General features: G+C 38.2%; 1 protein-coding gene across 16 annotated transcripts in view; it reads right to left on the bottom strand.

Annotated features, from left to right (window-relative positions):
• The window catches only part of PARD3 (par-3 family cell polarity regulator), a 443,154-nt gene that overhangs the window by 189,814 nt on the left and 235,397 nt on the right, over positions 1-17,943 (bottom strand). For all 16 annotated transcript variants that reach the window (XM_074558690.1, XM_074559146.1, XM_074558909.1 and 13 more), the window contains 4 exons: positions 16,896-17,021; positions 15,153-15,532; positions 4,143-4,282; positions 2,522-2,650 (listed from right to left, as the gene is read on the bottom strand). In XM_074558690.1, coding sequence (XP_074414791.1) covers positions 2,522-2,650; positions 4,143-4,282; positions 15,153-15,532; positions 16,896-17,021 — 775 coding nt within the window. The remainder of the gene's footprint in view (positions 1-2,521; positions 2,651-4,142; positions 4,283-15,152; positions 15,533-16,895; positions 17,022-17,943) is intronic.

The following is a 17,943-nucleotide window of genomic DNA, read 5'->3' as shown; positions in this document are numbered from 1 at the left end:
TGCCCAATATTCTGGAGAAACATGGTCATTCTTCCAGATCTCACTAATTACAAAAGCTGACTTCTGCCAACTTGATTTGCATCAACATTTTCCTCGCTTTTATCATGCTCTGCTGCACTGAATCATCACACACACATACCTGACCTGATCCACACAAGTTTCAGAGATCCCATACTAACCTAAACAGGCTCAGCTTAAAAATCCCCTATGTTTTAGCTAAACATTTTCATAATAACAGCAATGTTAAACTCCTTAACTTTCCTAAAGTTTATTATCTTCATTTTACTTAAAATGAAACCCTAAGATGTTTAATTTTTTTTCAAGTCATTCAAGCCATAACCCAAAACATAAAATCTCAACACCTGTTTTATTGGAGTTACTATCTATACAAACATTGACAAATATGAAATGGTTTTAATATTGAGTGTTCTCTGTAAGCAACAGCAAGTCCTGCCCCTAATAAGATGGATAACATCAAATAACACGATTTTCTACATATGATTTCTGGGACACATCTCATTCAGTTAATATTTTAAAGCACACAAATGTAGAAAATATGAGAGAAATAGGGGAAGGATGCAAAGACAAATTGTTCCTAAGTGGCCAGAGAAGGTCTGCATCTGAAAAAGATGAATAGACATGATTTAAGCTCCTTCTCCTTCCTACCTCAAAATTAATGTTCTTTTTTTTTTTTTCTTTTTTGTTTGTTTGGTTGTTTTTTTATTTGTTTTGGGTTTAAGCCAGTAAAAGTCAGTGAGAGGAGCTGGTTGAAAAGACTTGCTTTATTTTTTTTAAGGATTATATCTTACCAGAGCAGAAAGAACAAACTTTTTGATGACTTTTAGTTCAACACCTTCCCCAGCAATTCTGCTCCTGCTCTTTGACAGCAGTCAGCAGGGCATACCTAAGAGTTCCTCACATCAGAATGCAAACAAACAAATCCTTATGTAACAGAGGATCATCACACATATGTACTGTCAGATCCTCACAATAGCATTTGTCCAACTGGAGCTGCAGAAAAACACACCAGCTCAGATCTGATCTCATTACACCTTGCAAAGCCCACCTGCCACAGCCACAGCAAGCTCAGGCTTCCCTGCACTGCACTTTGCCAAAGTAATTGAGAGAGTGTTGCCTGAGCCAGAGCAGGGAGGCTGCTGAGCTTGGACTCCTTCAAAGAGGCTGGCTTGCTGTTATTTTAAAACTAGATAATGTATTGCTATTAAATCTCTGCATTACTTACACCATATATTTGTTTACAATTATTTAAACAAAATCTCATGTCAAATTATGCATAAAAATGTCCTCATTTTACCACAGAAATAATATACACAAAATTAAGATTTTTTTCTTACTTCTAACTTTATTTAGAAATCTCAAAAAGCATTTTCATTCACCTTTATGAAAGATAGCAGTGCCATGAAAATTGTACCACAGGAACTTATAAACAGATTGCTTTCACTGTTACAGTGATAAGGTAGGGTGTAATATTTCACTTTATGACAGCTTTCACTTCAGTACTTGAAGGCATGTTTCAAGAATTTTAAGGTGAAAGTTGGTTAATTTGCAACCTTCCCTGCCACTTTGACTTCCTAGGTTTAATGGCAGTTTTGTAAAGTAAAAAGCTAACGTTTAGTATCTTGAAATGGCTAAACAAAAATTCATTTGCTTTGCATTCAAAATAACACAAATCCATTAGAAAAATGAAGTTATTAATTCATCATACTTATATTTGTCTATCTTCTCACAATAATGCAGCCAAGTAAGTTATTTTAGAGTTGTTTATAGCCACAATAATACAAATAATAAATAACTTCAGCAGTTTAATTGAATACAGAACAAAGTGAGACTGCTACCATTCAGAATCTACCTTTTCATAACAGAAGCTATCTTGAGTAATTATCAGAGAAATATCAATATACACTATGCAAGTGGAACAGGTACAGTATGAAACATCATTTTATTCCTATTTAATGTAAATTCCTTAGAAACAGCTTCTGAATTGCCCTGCTAAATTAATAACTGCAGGGTTTCCATTCCACAGAGATTGCATTTATATTCAAAAAAGGCTACTACTTCTTATATTTTCCACTTTTTGATAGAAAGGTATTTACATATCCTATTTTGGCATAATACTATATGTTTGAGAACATATTAGTGAGCAGGTAGTGGGACAAATGGCAGGCTTTCAAACACAGATTTGTCCTTATGAAAGATATGAAATAATCTACTTGTCTGCATGCATCCAAATAAAGTCTATGCAATAGCTTCTCCTATAATAAACATTTGCACTCAAAATAAAGCTCTCACTTATACATTATCAACGAATACTTAATTTCAATAGCAGATCTTGAAGAAAATAAAAAAACACGCATGTAAAATGTTCTAAATAAAACAAAATAGCTTTTCTTTCCTTTTTCTTATATTCAGTGCTGGCCACACATGTTTACCAGCAGGAGACAAGATCAAATCATTTGCTCACACTCATCTAAATCTCTTAGCTGCTCTCTATTTTACGCACCAGTTCCCTTGGATGGAAAGTTTCTTCCTGTCGAAAAATCAAAAGGGCAACAGTTCCTCCCATCTTGGTACTTCGCAGTAAGGACACAACTTCTTCTTGAGTTTTGCCTGTTAAATCAACTCCATTTACCTGCAACAAAGGAAATGGGAGACATCAGAAAGACTCCAAAACAGGGAAACCAGCAGACACACACAGCAAAAAAGTCATTTGAATCATATGGGACAGTATTAAGAAACTGTCACTGGAGCAATCTGCTTATTAGCTCACATTACAGCTTTCATTTAATAGAACTAATTAAATGGTCATCCTTGCCATACAAATAAAAATAACAAGCCAAACATTTGTAGTTCCCTCCATTTCAGCAGCTATGGTGTAGTCCAGTACACACTAAAGCCAACTAATCCTATTTACTGGCATTTCTTACAAGAACATCTGCATAAATATATTTTGGCAAAATCAACACATGATCCCCAACTGGTCCTGTTTCCACCTGTCTTGATGTTATACATACCTTCCAAACATATTTAGCACAATGAATTGTGACAAAAGTAGAAAGCAATTCTTTCCCTGTATAACCTTGGAGTTGCTACTCTTGCCTCTGTTCAGTGGCCTCCACATGCCACTGCTCAGGACAGGCAGATATGGAATACGTGCAGAATTCCCCACAGCACGAGCTAACTTCAGTAAGGGAGAAGCCAGAGAGAGATCGAATAATCTCAGGCTTGCCTGTTCAGAAATATTTTGGAAATGAAGACAAAACAACTAACAGTGTAAAGCAAGGGAGCATGGTGCTCAGAAGACAGCAAACCATCTTTTTCCTTCCCCTCACAAGAGAGCACAGCTCACACAGTTGAGATGCCATGGCTGTCACCTTAAATGTGTCTCAGTGCCATTCTGCCCAAGTCATCTGGGTTACCTTGAATTACAGTAATTACAGGGGGCTATCCTCCAGCAACAATTCAAGCTGACTTGGCCAATTTTGCAGTAAAGTGAAGTTAGAGCCCTGAGAGGCAGTTACAGACTCAGCTGTACCTCCGGTGTCATTTGGCTTAGGGACAGTAATGAAGAGCTGTGGGTGGTAACGTATCACTCCAGCTAGATTTGCTGAAAGCTCTCTGTGGGGCACCAATCTAAGAGAAATTTAGTTCCCCTGAGGACATCCTTACTTCAGGAGGGAAGTGGCCTTGATTCTCTGTAGGACTCCTCTCCTCTTATGTCTCTTTCAGTTAATCCACTAAACCTTTTCAGGGTATTGCCTCCCATCCTTGGCAACATCTTCAATAATTTCTGGTCCGTCACTCCACGCTGATTTAATTGTACTCACTAGGTAACAATCACTTTGCTTCAATATATTCCTAAACAGCAATGCAAGACTATGACGCTGTATTCACCTAAGGATATGTAAACTTATGTTTTTGTAGTGTGTCTGGGTTAAGCTCTTCAAACAATTATGTACTGAAAATGCCCAGCACCTTGATCTCTTACCTAAGAATATAAAGCCAAAAAAAGGAAAAAGAGGCAATAAGTCTCCTGTAACATAAAATACTATAAGCCTCTGGAAGTGATGTAGTATGTGGGGTCATGGCAAAACACAGACAAGGAACATGTAATATTTCCTCACCTCAATTAATCGGTCTCCAGCTTTTAATCTCCCATCTTGAATAGCTGCACCTCTTGGAAGGATGTTTTTCACATAAATTGGAGCAGAGCCACCAATTGGGACATCTCTTGAAGTAATGCTAAATCCCAAGCCTTCTGTACCTGCATAAAGAATGTACATTACTGGTTAAAATGCACATTTTATATTACACCAAGCAGAATGTATGTATACCTCACTGATACAATCCATGAAAATACATATAAAATGAAAGAATTGCTTCATGACAAAAAAAGAAAACAAAATATCTACAAGAAAGCTGTAGCTGAAGCACTGAGTCTGGGCACAGGTGGCTCAGCAGGCACTCCCTGCAACTTGCTATTCTGATGACTTCCAAGTCATTGCCATATTTCTGACTTTCTATTTCAGATGAGCTGAGTGACAAGAAATCAGAACAAAGCATATCTGATATCCTATCACTGTCTTCTCCCTTGTCAATCTGGATCTCACCAATGATCCTTCCTTTTTCCTTTTCAGCTCTTTCAACAGCGACAGTCCGCCAATGCTACTGGGCATGGGGTCCTGTCAGCTCACTGGTGGACACTGGCAGTCAGTGTGCCCCACCTGTGGACACTGCTAGGTGACAGGACTGGAGCTCAGTGGCCTCACTTCTCCTGTTCTGGGGACCTCAGGCTGTTTTCAGCCAACAGCTCCTCTGACCCCAGGCTTCACCTCAGCTCTCACTGGGTTCCACCCCACTGTCTGTCCTGCAGGCAGGGAGCAAACCCAGGCTGCCAATTCTGAGGTCCTGCTCTACATCCAGGTGACTGACTACACTTGGCCAAGACAGACTGAAGCAAAACAGAGGCACTTAAAATGACCTGGAGAAATCCAGAGCAGGAGTCCAGTCAATACAGCAAATGAGACTTGTCTGTATTTCAGAGAAATTATGTATGCAATCAGTTCCAGGATTCACAAGCTGAGGACAAATAGAAGCCTCCCCTACCACACAGAAAGCTCCTTTGTGATCCTCTCTTAGACACAACCTATGCAATGTTACCAACAACTCCTGAAACTCTACAAAAACCTGCCACTGCCCACTCAACATTACACATGAAGTCTATTCAGGACACTAAGTGCAGCATGAAAATAGCTAGCCATCCAGTGGAGAGCCCCCCAATACAGTGCCAGCACCCACAGCTTGCATTTGAAACTTCTCAGAGGCTGTCAAGGCACCTTGCTGGGCACACACAGGTCCAACCTACATTTAAGCTGACCTACAATGGCAACTGCAGTTAGGACTCAGCACTATCAGGCAGGTCCCTAAAAGCTAACACAGAATGCACCTTTGTAAAATGCCATGGGGAGAGAAACCAAACTTTTATGAAACAGTTGCCAGCTACGAGCCCTGGGAAGCTTAAAACAAACTGTGTTAAAGACACACAATTACTGCACCATTTAAGGTGTTAATGTATTTCAGATGGAAAAAAAACCAAAACTGTGCAACAGCAGCCAGAGAGATGAGTGAGCAAGAGAGCTCTGCAGACCCCGAGGTCAGCGCAGAGGAAAAGGGAAGAGGTGCTCCAGCTGCTGGAGCAGAGATTTCCCTGCAGACCACAGAGAAGATGATGGAGAGGCAGCTGTCCCACTGCAGTCCATGTAGGTCCATGGTGGAGCAGAGATCCACCTGCAACCTGTGCAGGACCCCACACCAGAGCAGGGAGATGCCCAAAGGAGGCTGTTCCCTATGCGAAGCACTGGAGAAGGCTGCAGGCAGGGACCTGTGGCTCCATGGAGAGGAGCCCATGTTGGAGCAGGTTTGCTGGTGGGAACTGCGACCCTGTGGGGGACTGATGCTGGAGAAACCCATTCCTGAAGGACTGCCCCCATAGAAGGGACCCACACTGAAACAGCTCCTGGAGACCTGCAGCCTGTGGGTAAGGTTCACCCTGGAAGGACTGTCTCCCATAGGAAGGACCCCACTGTGGAGCAACACAAGACTGTGAGGAATCCTCCCTCTGAGAAGAAAGGAGTGGCAGAGACAATGTGCAATGAACTGACTGCAGCTCCCATTCCCATCCCTGTGCACTGCTGGGAGGAGGAGGCAGAGAATTCATGAAGTAAAGATGAGTCCAGCAGGAAGGGAGGGGTCAGGGGAATATGTTTTAAGATTTGGTTTTATTTCTCATTACCCTACTCTGATTTGATTGACAAAAATTAAATTAATTTCCCCAAGTCAAGCTGGTTTCACCTGTGACAGTAACTGGTGAGTGATCTCTCCCTGGTCTTACCTCAACACAGCTTTTGCTGTGTTTTTCTTCCCTTGTCCAGCTGAGGAGGGTGAGTGATAGAGCACCTTATCCAAGGTCAACTCACCACAATACTACCTAATTCCTGCAAATTAATTAATTTCTGTTGCCCATGTTTAATTGCTAAACCTACTTTCCTAGAGCAGATTAATATTCACACATTAAAAGAAAGCAGGAGTCAAATACAGTAACCACTACTCAACATACAGATTTCTGAAATCTGCACAATTGCATTTGATTAAAACGTATTTATTTCATATTTTATTATCTATACTACAATATATAATAAAATATATATTGCATATAGTACAATATATATACAGTAGTATATAATTATATATACTACAATATTTATATATTACAACGTATTTTATTATCAAGACAGAAATCACGTTAAGAAGTAAACTGACACAGGTGACATGACTGGGTGTGACACAAGCTTTTAAAATCTTTATCTTGAACATAACTATGTGCTCCTGTATACATAGTAAGGGCATGCAGATCTTATTGTTCAGGAAGTATGGATCAGTTTCTCTAGGCTAATTATTTTGAAACAACTTCCCTTCCTTCTGCAGTATTCAAGACAGCTGACATTTGAATTTGAAAGTCTTCATCCACTTTCAGGCAAATATAAAATTTATCTGTGCTGTAACATAGAGATAAAAAAATACTAGATCTCATAACATCCATATTTTACTTAGGAGACCTCCCAATTTTAATGATGCTTCAAACATTCATAGAGCTCTTTAATTCCCTGCAATATGTGAAGATGATCTGAATAAGGTTTTTTTAAGTCACATCTCAGCTTTTCATGGAAATTATCTTTTTCTTATTATAAGGATCAGTGCTGAATACTTCTCTTTGAGTACAGGTTTTGTCTGCTAAAATTTCTAAAGTAATATCAGAACATGAGTGCACTCCTAGGACAATATTTCATTATTAATAAGCTTAATCCTCATTGCCTGATTACAGCATCATTACAGATGTCTGGTTCACACACAGCACTTCATGGAAAAAACAGAAGTTGAAATTTTCACACTACAAATGCACACAGGATATAAATTTGGACTGTGACATTTTCTGCTGTCAAACCTCCAGAAAGTCTTTACCAAATCCTGCAGATCGTCACAAATCCACACTGAGCCCAGATATTAGAGGAAGAAAATTCTAATTACTTGTTTCTGTAGAAAGAAGGGGCCTCAATGGGCTGTGCTTTACTGTGCAGCTTTGCATGAGGCAGCTTTTGGGTGCAATTTTCCTTGTACCATTTCTCTGCTTCAGTTGGCAATTCATGCCCCATAGCTGCTCTTCCCTGGATGATTCAGCTGCATAAACTACTGTGCTTATTATATATAAATTAGATGTTCACAACACTGGGAAATAAATGGATACATCCAACCGAGGACAAAAATAAATATGACTTCTGTGACTGAATTGATTTTAATTTTTTTTTCTTTTTTACACACTTAACTGATTTAGTTCTCTCCACTCCATTCATTTCCATTCTCCTGTTGATAGAAATACATATAAGATCTTAATATCTCCCTGCTGCTAAAATGCTTTCAGTTCTTAGTAGAACTGCATTATAATAATGAGTGAACTGTGCAAACATATTGTAGGCTCTTCTGATTTATTCTAGTAATACAGGAAAGACTGGACACACACACAGGTAGAACTACAACAAATAGAAAACAGAAGAAATTTCCATATTTTAGAAAACAGAGGACTCATCCTACAGAAAGCTAGGAGATTTACTCTGCAATGTTTAGATTTTTTTGAGTTCTGTTCACCTTAATCTCTTCTAGATTTTAAAAAGGGTAAATTTTTAAAAGGATAGAAAACATTTTCTTCCTTCTATAGCTGTCATCTCTGATCATTTGACAATGATCAAATTACACCAAGTGATAATATCATTTAAAAATTAGCCACTATTTTGTGTAATTCAAATTCTTAGGCTTCTTCGATAAATCAGAAGCTCTCTCAACAAGTTTGAGTTCTCCTTTTTTCTTGAACATGATGCTGAACACGCCTTCTGAAGTCTCATTACCCTCAAAAGTTCAGCCAGCTCTGAGCTGAAGACAAAGTAGTTTTAGGTGAATTAAAAGGGCAGTTACAATGGTAAAAGATCTATTTTGTACAAACAGGAAAGTGACAAAGGGCTTTTTTGAATTTGATGTGTCAGTTGCTGTTTCAGAAGAAAACAGTTCCAGCAGCTTTAAGATAAGGGGGAGAAGAAATCCATTCCTGTAATTTAATTAAACATATTTTCAAAATGAAGATCATAATTTCATTTGGAAGCAGTCTGATCATAAACTGACAATGTTTAAAATTTTATAAAATTTTACTACTGGTGACTAGACTCTTATCTCCCAGAGAAGTGGTGTTTAATTTCTCACTAGTGCTGGGATTACCTTCTTGATTGTGGAAAGAATGGCATAATATTCCTGTCTTTCTAAGGCTATCCTTTGCAAAAAGTTGTGGGTTCCTCACTCAGCACCAACTGCAGGTCTAAATTCTCAGCAGAAAAATTTGCCCTTGGGTAGAAATACACACAAGATAGAAAACAAAAAGCCAGGATCACCTCTGCAGTATTTTCATCCTCTCAAAACAACACTGGTCCAGAGACCAGTAAAGAATATCTGAAGGACCTACACTGTCAACATCTTGTGATACTTCTCTTACAGCTGCCTTGCCTTTCAGCGCTGTAAGCAGTGCGAAAAGTAAATCATGCTCTTCCTTCAAGTCTAATTTAAGAAAATGCATATGAGTTCTCAGGGAGTTCAATGCAGATCTCTCTAAATTTGAAAAACAGCTACAAACAAGCAAGCAACAAGAAATGCAGAAAACTTCACTCCTAAAACAATAGAAAACATCTAAAAACTGACAGTTGGGCACCACATTTTTTTAGTACTTACTCAAGAAAGGTAAATAACATTTCAGAGCAATCTTAACAAGGACAACTCATGTGGGTCAACAGTCCTCAGACTAAAGGACTGTTAGGAGAAAGTGTAGATTCCTCATGCAAGACAAGGCACACACTCTCCCTTTCCTGAAACAATAAGCAAGGTTGGTTGCAGATAGAAAAAGCGTGTTACACAAAATCACAAAAATTACAAAATAAAGCATTGTCAGTTAATGAAAGTAGTAGATTATACTGGGATGGAGAATAAGGAGAGAGATAATGTTGTAATAAAACTAAGCAGATGGGCCAAACGTTCTCTGTTAATAGTCAGAGCAGACACTGTCCTCCCAAGCACTTCAACCTCCTGTTTTGTTCACAGGAGACTCTTTCTGAAGATCCAGATACAGATGGATGACTGCTGAACTAATTATCCTAGTGTTCCACACTGGAAACCAGGTTTTTGGGGTTTTTTTGAAGGACTGAATCTCAAATGTAAGATTTGAACAGCAAATATGTTCTTACTGTAAGAGGCATCACTAAACTAACCAAGATCTTTTACTGCTCCTAGTTTAAGCCCCATATTTTCAGAATTTGTGCACATGTAGTCAGGCTCACTGCACATGCAAATGACTGCTTAGAAGGCTGACTGCTCAGCTGTCTACAGAATTTCTGCAGCCACATACACAATCAAGACTAATTGCATGCCCATTTTTATGTAGTTGAGTGATTTGGAACAAGTGAGGTTTTTTTTCTCCAAGTAAAGCTCAGACCACTCAAGAAGATCTTTGATCAACCTAATAGAAACGTTCTTTTCCCCTTATGCTACATCCTGCTAATGGTGATCAGAAGTGGTTTTAAAAAATGGAAAGATGAAACTGATGCAGTTTATGCTTCTTCAGTGACTAATAATGCTCAAAATTATTTGCTTCACTTTTGAATCTCATTTCTCAAGGTCACTGAAGTAATTTAGGCATCTACACGCTTCATTTCAAAACTGACACTCTGCATCTGAACAGGAATTTCAAGAGAACATATCACTTCAAAAGAAATTTTAAACAAAAATTTAAAATGTCAGTTCAAAGTCTGGCTCAAGAATCTGTGTGGGGAAAACAGGAGAGTATAATGAAAAATGCATATAAATCTGTACACTTCAGCTCCATGATGCAGGATATCTTACAGACAAGTTCAGGGTCCTGTCTTACACACTCTCATGTATGAATCCAAGCAAAGCAAGTAACTGTCCATAGATGTGCTCCACTCCAGAGCAAATATGATGTCATTTCAAATTAGCATACTCCCAAACGATCTATGCCAACTTATTTGTGTCTCTAACAGCTTCCTGCAGAAAGGAACTTGTGTGCAGCAGGGCTGGGTGTCACTGTGCCATGGCACTGCATGCCCAGGCCCCTGGTGGCACTTGCAGAGTTCCAGGTCAGCTCTGTATACAAGATGCAGCATTATTAACCTCAGCAAGGCCAGCAAGCCAAACAGGAGCTCAAGGAACTCTGAAAAGTCTCATAATCCTGCTCACATCTACAATTTAGCCATTTTTCTCTCCTGCACTGTGCAGAGGGGCTTCCTTTGTTTCAGGACTCATCTTCTAGAACACAGCTGCTATGTCCTGTTTGTGATGGGTGTGGTAACTGCTACAGCTTTCCTGACAGTTCTGTCACTCATTTCTTTCCCTTTCTTTTTCTTGTTTTGCAAGAGAGAGGCCAAAAAAGAAGGGATAATCACAACTCCCATGGCTGGTGGCTAAGTCACCCCTTGGAAGTGGAGAGATGTGGACTGAAGTCCTGATGCACTGAATAATTAAGACAAAAAATTAGCAAAATATTTGGTGGAACTAAGACCAACTTAAGAAACATGAGCTCAGTGATGACATTTTACTTCCTGAATTTTATATTTAAATTAGCTATACAAACATGTAGTTGTAGATAGAAATCATATGATGCAATAAGCATTATACTGAAGGGCAAAAAATTAGATTAAGCTAATTTCCAGACTGAGTACTTCAAGCTTGTCTTAGTACAGCAATATCAAAAGCAGCAGATATGAAATCTGAGTAGCACAATGTCCAGTGGAAAAGCAGTCTTTTGAATGCTTTAGTGAGTATCAGGCTAAATGTTGTGAGTTACTAAGTGCTCAAAGACTGAGCCTTAGAGCCATTTGCTATATAATTGGTTATTTATTATTTAGAAGTGTTGGATTTAATTCCTCTCAGTTGCATAGGCTCAAATACTTGCAGCCAGAGAAGGAGCACCCTGTGAGTGCCTGGTCCATGTGAGCTCAAGGTTCATCCTAGTACTCTGGGTGCTGTATCAGGGGTCTTATTTTCTTTATTCACTAGCTGCAAAGAACTATTTTTATTTATTGTTACTTACTTTGGTGTATCAGTTTACACCAAAATGTATACAAACACAGGCTCACTGTCATGTCTTGCATTATCTTAATTTGTGTGAGCTATTAAGCTAGACTGCTATACAGCCTTAATGGCCTTAGAATATCAGCAATAACCCCTACATCTATATGCTAAAAGTTCAGGCCTTGACCTTTAAGGCAAGATAAACAGATATCCATTTTCATTTAGAAAAGCCAACAAACATTCCACATTGACTGAAACATATGACTGACCTTCTCTTCTGACTTTATTAAACTGCTAAATCCTATCAAAGTTCAGGTTATTTCAAAATGCCAAATCAGCAATAAATATTAAGAAATCATAATTACAAAGGCACATATTGTAGGATTATTCTATGATTGTCACCCTATATCATAAAGCTTATGCAAGATATAAAAATACAGCTGTAATAAAGAGGGTCTGTCTGTACTAAAAAAGAGTCAATTCTCATATACTACATCCATTATCAGAATGTACAGGTTAAATGAAAACTGAATTTCAAGACAACACTTTGCATGCCTTAATGCACCCCACAATGAGTTTTTAAAGTAATGATGCCAAGTGGTGAAAAAACTGCTGTCTGTCAACTACAAAAAAGAATATTTGTTAAAAATCTATAAAGCTTGTATTATATATTACAACATCCTTCCTTGGAAATAATCATCCAAAACAACCAACATCCCTACTGAACTCATATTTACAACAAAATACTTGGGGCATCCTCAAGCATATTGCTGCATTCATTGCTCCATATGTGTGTTCTCACAGTGATCAAATGTAAGTCAAAATGGGAGGGCATGCTTCTTTCTACAGTGGATATTAACAAATGAAAGACAGCAATGATAAAAAGATATCTTTCCTTATGCCCATTCTCTTTATTTTTACCATGAATAAAACATACTTTCTGCCTTTATCTATAGCCTGAGTTAGGTGCCATTCCACCATAAGTAGTATTCTCAAATAAGTCAACTGTTAGAAACAAATATCCCCTTTAAACTTCTGAAATATATTCTAAATATATTTCAAAGTTCTTACTTTCAAAGTGAGAACTTTTTAATAGCCATCAAACTCCTCTGCTATGAACTAGATGTTAAAGTATATTTTAGATCACTTTTTATCAACAGGTAGCATGCATCTTTACTCCAAACCCACCCAAGATATTAGCACCAGCAAAGATAAATTACATTATAGCCTTGGGGGCAGTATTTCTGAAACAGTACCCAGGGCAAGATGACCAAACATAACATCATATCACAGTCAAAAATCCATTAAATGCCAAATTATATTCTTGCATCTTATGAGGAGCTTTAACACCATATTTGTTTCATGCAAAAATATTGTGGTCCCAAATTATATATTTATTTGTTAGTGCTTTTAAAATAATATGAAATGTTTATTTCCACTTCTGGCTGAGAATTATTTTATGTACTGTCCAAGTAATACTTCTAAAGACTTCCATGGACACGAAAAACCCATAGAAAAATCACTGTAGTGACTGAGAGAATATTTATAAGCAACTGATTCCATACTCAACCAATAACAGCAAGTTTTTCCAAGTAGGCTGATCTGAGCTGATGGCCTAGAGAAATTCTTGAAGGAGCATCAACAACAGAAGCAAACTGTCAACTCAACCTTATGTCATCCAAGTTTGTAGAGCTTAAAATTCAGCAGCCAGAAAGAAGCAATCTGGTGGTTCATGCGAAGTTCATAGAAAGGAAAGTATAATGATAATGTGACAAGTAGTCTGATACCTGTGAAACTGTAAAATCTCTACCATTCAATGCACTGTTTTCAATGTCCTTCAATAAAAAAGTTAATTAATAAATATCCTTAACATTAAGCACATAAGAGTATCTTAAGGGGCATGTACCCCAAGTTCATGGAGAATACTGTCATATGAGTAAACTTTCTGCTGTGTAATGTAAATACTGTTCTTGTTGCTAGAGACAAAATTATAGCTAATCTTAAACATGCTCATTTGAATACCAAAAAGCTTACAGCATGTATAATTCTTTTAAAAAATCATTTTCCAAGAGCTAAGAATACTGGCATTGAAATGTCATTTTATTATACTTTCAACTATCTGAAAAGCATCTATACATTAACTACAAAAAATTTCCAAATTTTCTCACATCATAAAAATTTCATGGATGTACCAATGCATCTACATGTGCACATATAACACAGATGTTGAGATAAGCACACACTACTTTAAATAGTGTCTCTCACCCCCATTCAAATTATATTAGCCTAAGGGCCAAGACAGGAAATATCACATTACATCTCAACCAAAGGTTTTAACATCTTAGTGGAAAAAAATGAAAGCTTTAGCTGGAAATTAGAATGTCCAATTTACCAACTGGATCCAAAACACTCTTAAAATCTAAAGGCAAAACTCAATTTGAAAAGTCTTAACTGTGAAGTGCAGAACATGGGCCATTTTTGCTTAGTTCTTTACATTAAATAGTTCACCACTCACTAGGTCTTGGCCAACAGAATTTGAGGCATTTACTGCACTACTGTATTGCTGAGAAACAGAAAAAAAGGTTAAAACACTCCTCAAAATGGCCTTTTGCAGGCATGCTGCACATGCTGAATGCAGGGTGGATCTCCTGGGCCTGCTCTCAGGGGCAAGTCAGTGCCTTGGCTGCAAAAATCAACCCATTGTGTAGGAGCGTCGGGGGGTAGGACAGTCAGGATGGACGGAGACAAGAGATCTCTGCAGCCAGGTTGGGGAATTTGGGGTTTATTGCAAAGGGCCTGGGTGCAGGGCCCTGCTGGGACCTGCCAGCCACAGCTCTGAGCAGGCCCGAGATAAGAGAGGGCAACAGAGAATGAGAGGGTGAGAGAGTAAGAGGGTAAGAGCATAAGGGAGTAAAAAAGGTAGAAGGGTAAGAGAGTAAGGTTCCCATTACAATACAATAATTCATCTCCTGTGTTGAATAGTCTAATTCTCACTAACCAATCTAGCACAATATACAAATCCTATAGCATTCACATACAGCCTATAAGAATCATTACATTACCACACTGTGCTACATTTTAAAACCTAAAAACTACTCTTTGGACCCCTTATGCTAAGCTAGTAGGGTCTGCTCTGACCCTTGGACCAGTGTGCAAGCAGAGGGTATTGTTTCATCAGAAGAGGATTACCTTCAGTCTGGCCACATCATTGTTTTCTAGTTGTTCAGTAACTAAGGTATCTCAAGCTTGCTTTCATTTTAATCTTGCTTATAGTTTATGTATTCTCAAAATCTTTTGCCAGACAACCATATTTATCAGGTTTTCCTGTTTCATCTTCCCCAACACATTGCACTCCCCATGCTCCTGCCAATCCTCCTGCCCAGGACAGTGGCACTGGGCACACACACACCCCCTACACACACATCTCCTGCTGCACGAGGAGCACGCTGGTGCCTTACCTTTCCTTAGCTGTATACTGAGCCTCTTCCCTATCTTTTTGGTGTTATAGCCACTGTTGGCAGTGGAGGTGAGAACTTTCTGAGGTGACGGTACCAGGCCGGAGGGCGGTTTCCCTGATGAGTTGACACTATGAGGTAGCTGTGAGTAGGAGTCTGTCTGGTCAGAGTGGTTCCCCACTCTGGACATTCTCTGTAAGGTGTGAAGTCCAGAATTGTTCATGCTTTTCCCCTCAGCATAATGGGAGTCAGGGCTGAAGCGGCTGGAGTAGAAGACGCTCTCGCTCTGGGACAGCTGCTCGTACTGCTCCTTGTTGGCCGCGGGCACCACGTGGAACCAAATGAACGGCGTCCGCATGGCTTGGCGGAACATATGCTGGGCTCTAGGTTTTCAAGTGAACAGAAAATCAGCATATTAGGACTGGCAGACTACAAGATATTATAAGCATAATTACTGATGTTAATTAAGCAACACGAGCTGACAGACACATTGCACTCAAGCATAAACCATAAAACTTGAATCTGTTCGCTCGCCTATTTGGTCTGCTTTTCGCTAAGGTTTACTGCTTCAGGGCAACACTATGGTTAAATATGCTTCATGACTAATGTAGCAAATACTGGATTCAGAAAAGCAAAAATATTAACCACAGCCATGAAATGCAGACAGTTCTATAGCAGGACTGCAGTGCCCTTTTGTTTTGAACCTTGATAATTGTAATAATTGCGATAACTGTTACCACAGTGACAACAGAATTATTAGAATGAAAATGACTAATTATAAAAGACTATGTATTCCACAATTTTCTGATTATATGGAGTCTTGCAACCAGTCTAGCTTACAATTCAATTTTTTTCAGTTGGTAGTATATCAGAATACAACACTAAGAAATGGGAAAAAAATGCTCAATCCTGTACAGACAGACACTGGGCTTCAAGGTCAGAATCCAAAGTATACGAAGACAACAAGGTCTTTTCACAGTCTTAACAACGTGTGATTCAGAACCTTAGAACAACCAGAGACAAGCTGCTTTCAACCATATGGTGCAGGGTGATGTTTCAACTCAGGTTAGAGTCAACGAAATTAAAGCCACATTTCAAATATATATTAAGTATAAGATGATCAGAACAAACAATATTTGGCCTTCAGTGTGTTATGAATTTCAGAACAATATGACCATCCATGAAATCACTCATTACCTGCATACCTCTTTTCTATCTTTCTCTTACCTGAGTGTGAAATACAATCCCCTCTTAAAAGTCTTTCTGATTTATTTTGAGATTCTACCAAGTCCAGACAACCACAAACCAAATATTTATCTCTCAAACTTCTCCAGGAAGTTTCTACATATACAGCACCTTTAGTTCTCACACAATCAAGAAACCACATATTTTTAAAATGTTAAAAATAAAGTCCTCATGTTGTCCATTTATACTGAACATGGTGCATTGCAAATATAACAGCAAAAGTCATATGGGAATTTAAAAAAAAACAGATTACCAATATAAGAAGAAAAAAATCTATCTTGTATTAAAAGCATCAAATGAGAATTGCATATACTCTAATGACAATAATTATCCTGGGTTTTTTTTTTTTTAGTCTAGCTATATAAAAGCCACTAATGCCCCTAAATGTATATTTTCTTTATTCGAAAGACAAGCTTAGAGGTTTCTTTCTTACTTTGCTCAAATTGTTCCAAGGTGCTAAAAATCAAATAATGCAATGTAATGTGTGGTAAGAACACTTACTGCTCAAACCTCCTGTTCCGCAGGTCTCCGTCATTAATCCTGACAATACAATCGTTCTCACGGAAAAGGTTTTCCTGCTCAGCTTTTCCACCCTTCTCCAATCGCTTCACCAGCAGCCCCAGCGTTCTGGAACAGTAAGATTACAAATTATTACTATCTGAATAATTTGCAACATAGAAAATCCTATTGATTTAGTATTTTACTATGATCACTACAGAAACTGTATTTTAAACCATCTTTACCTTGAAGTAGGACAGCACAGCTTCAAATAACTGCAAGAATTAACTGATTCATTACCCCTTTTCCATAAAACAAAAAGTCTAGGTGTATCAAACACATCTAAGGTAAGAATGAACACGCTGTGCGATGACAGCACACCCATTCTTGAAAAAGGACAATTTCTGTGTAGTAAAAACACTCCAAGAACCACCACACATCTCAGAAAATATATCTTTTTTGTGAGTTAACTGAAGCTGAATAGGTTTAACTTAAATTTTGAATTTTTGAATTCTAAGAGAATGCCACGGCCTTCACTACTTCTGTCAAGTGAAACGTGGGGTCATCTCATGTAATAAGCAGCCTGTAATGAGGCATGGATAGAGAATTCAATAATTTCATTAGGGCCAAACAATTTTCTTTTTAATTCTTAACATTTTTTAATAAATCAAAAAAGATTAAATTAAAAATTTAAATGCTCTTTCTAAATTCAGAATCTTATCTTAAATTAACTGACTGATAAAAATTTCCATTTGATAGTCTCTGTCCAATGAGTTAGTCCCCTCTGTATCGTGCTTACCCACAGCATCATCCTAATGACATATTTAGAGAGAAAAGGTAGACAAATATTCAAACTGAAATTATGAAAAAGGATCTTGAAGAAAGGACTTCTGAAGTACTGGCAGGATAGTATGCAAAGTCAGTGATGCTTCTATACCTGAACGATAACTCAATCTTCAGGATTATTCTTGCATCAAGAATGCATTTGACTTTTTTTTTTTAAAGAAGATCAGCTTGACAGTGAAATCCCACAGGATGTATCAGTGGGTCA

This window comes from Zonotrichia albicollis, chromosome 1 (genome assembly GCF_047830755.1).
Source record: "Zonotrichia albicollis isolate bZonAlb1 chromosome 1, bZonAlb1.hap1, whole genome shotgun sequence".
Lineage (NCBI taxonomy): Eukaryota > Metazoa > Chordata > Aves > Passeriformes > Passerellidae > Zonotrichia > Zonotrichia albicollis.
This window is presented reverse-complemented; position numbering and strand designations above follow the sequence as displayed.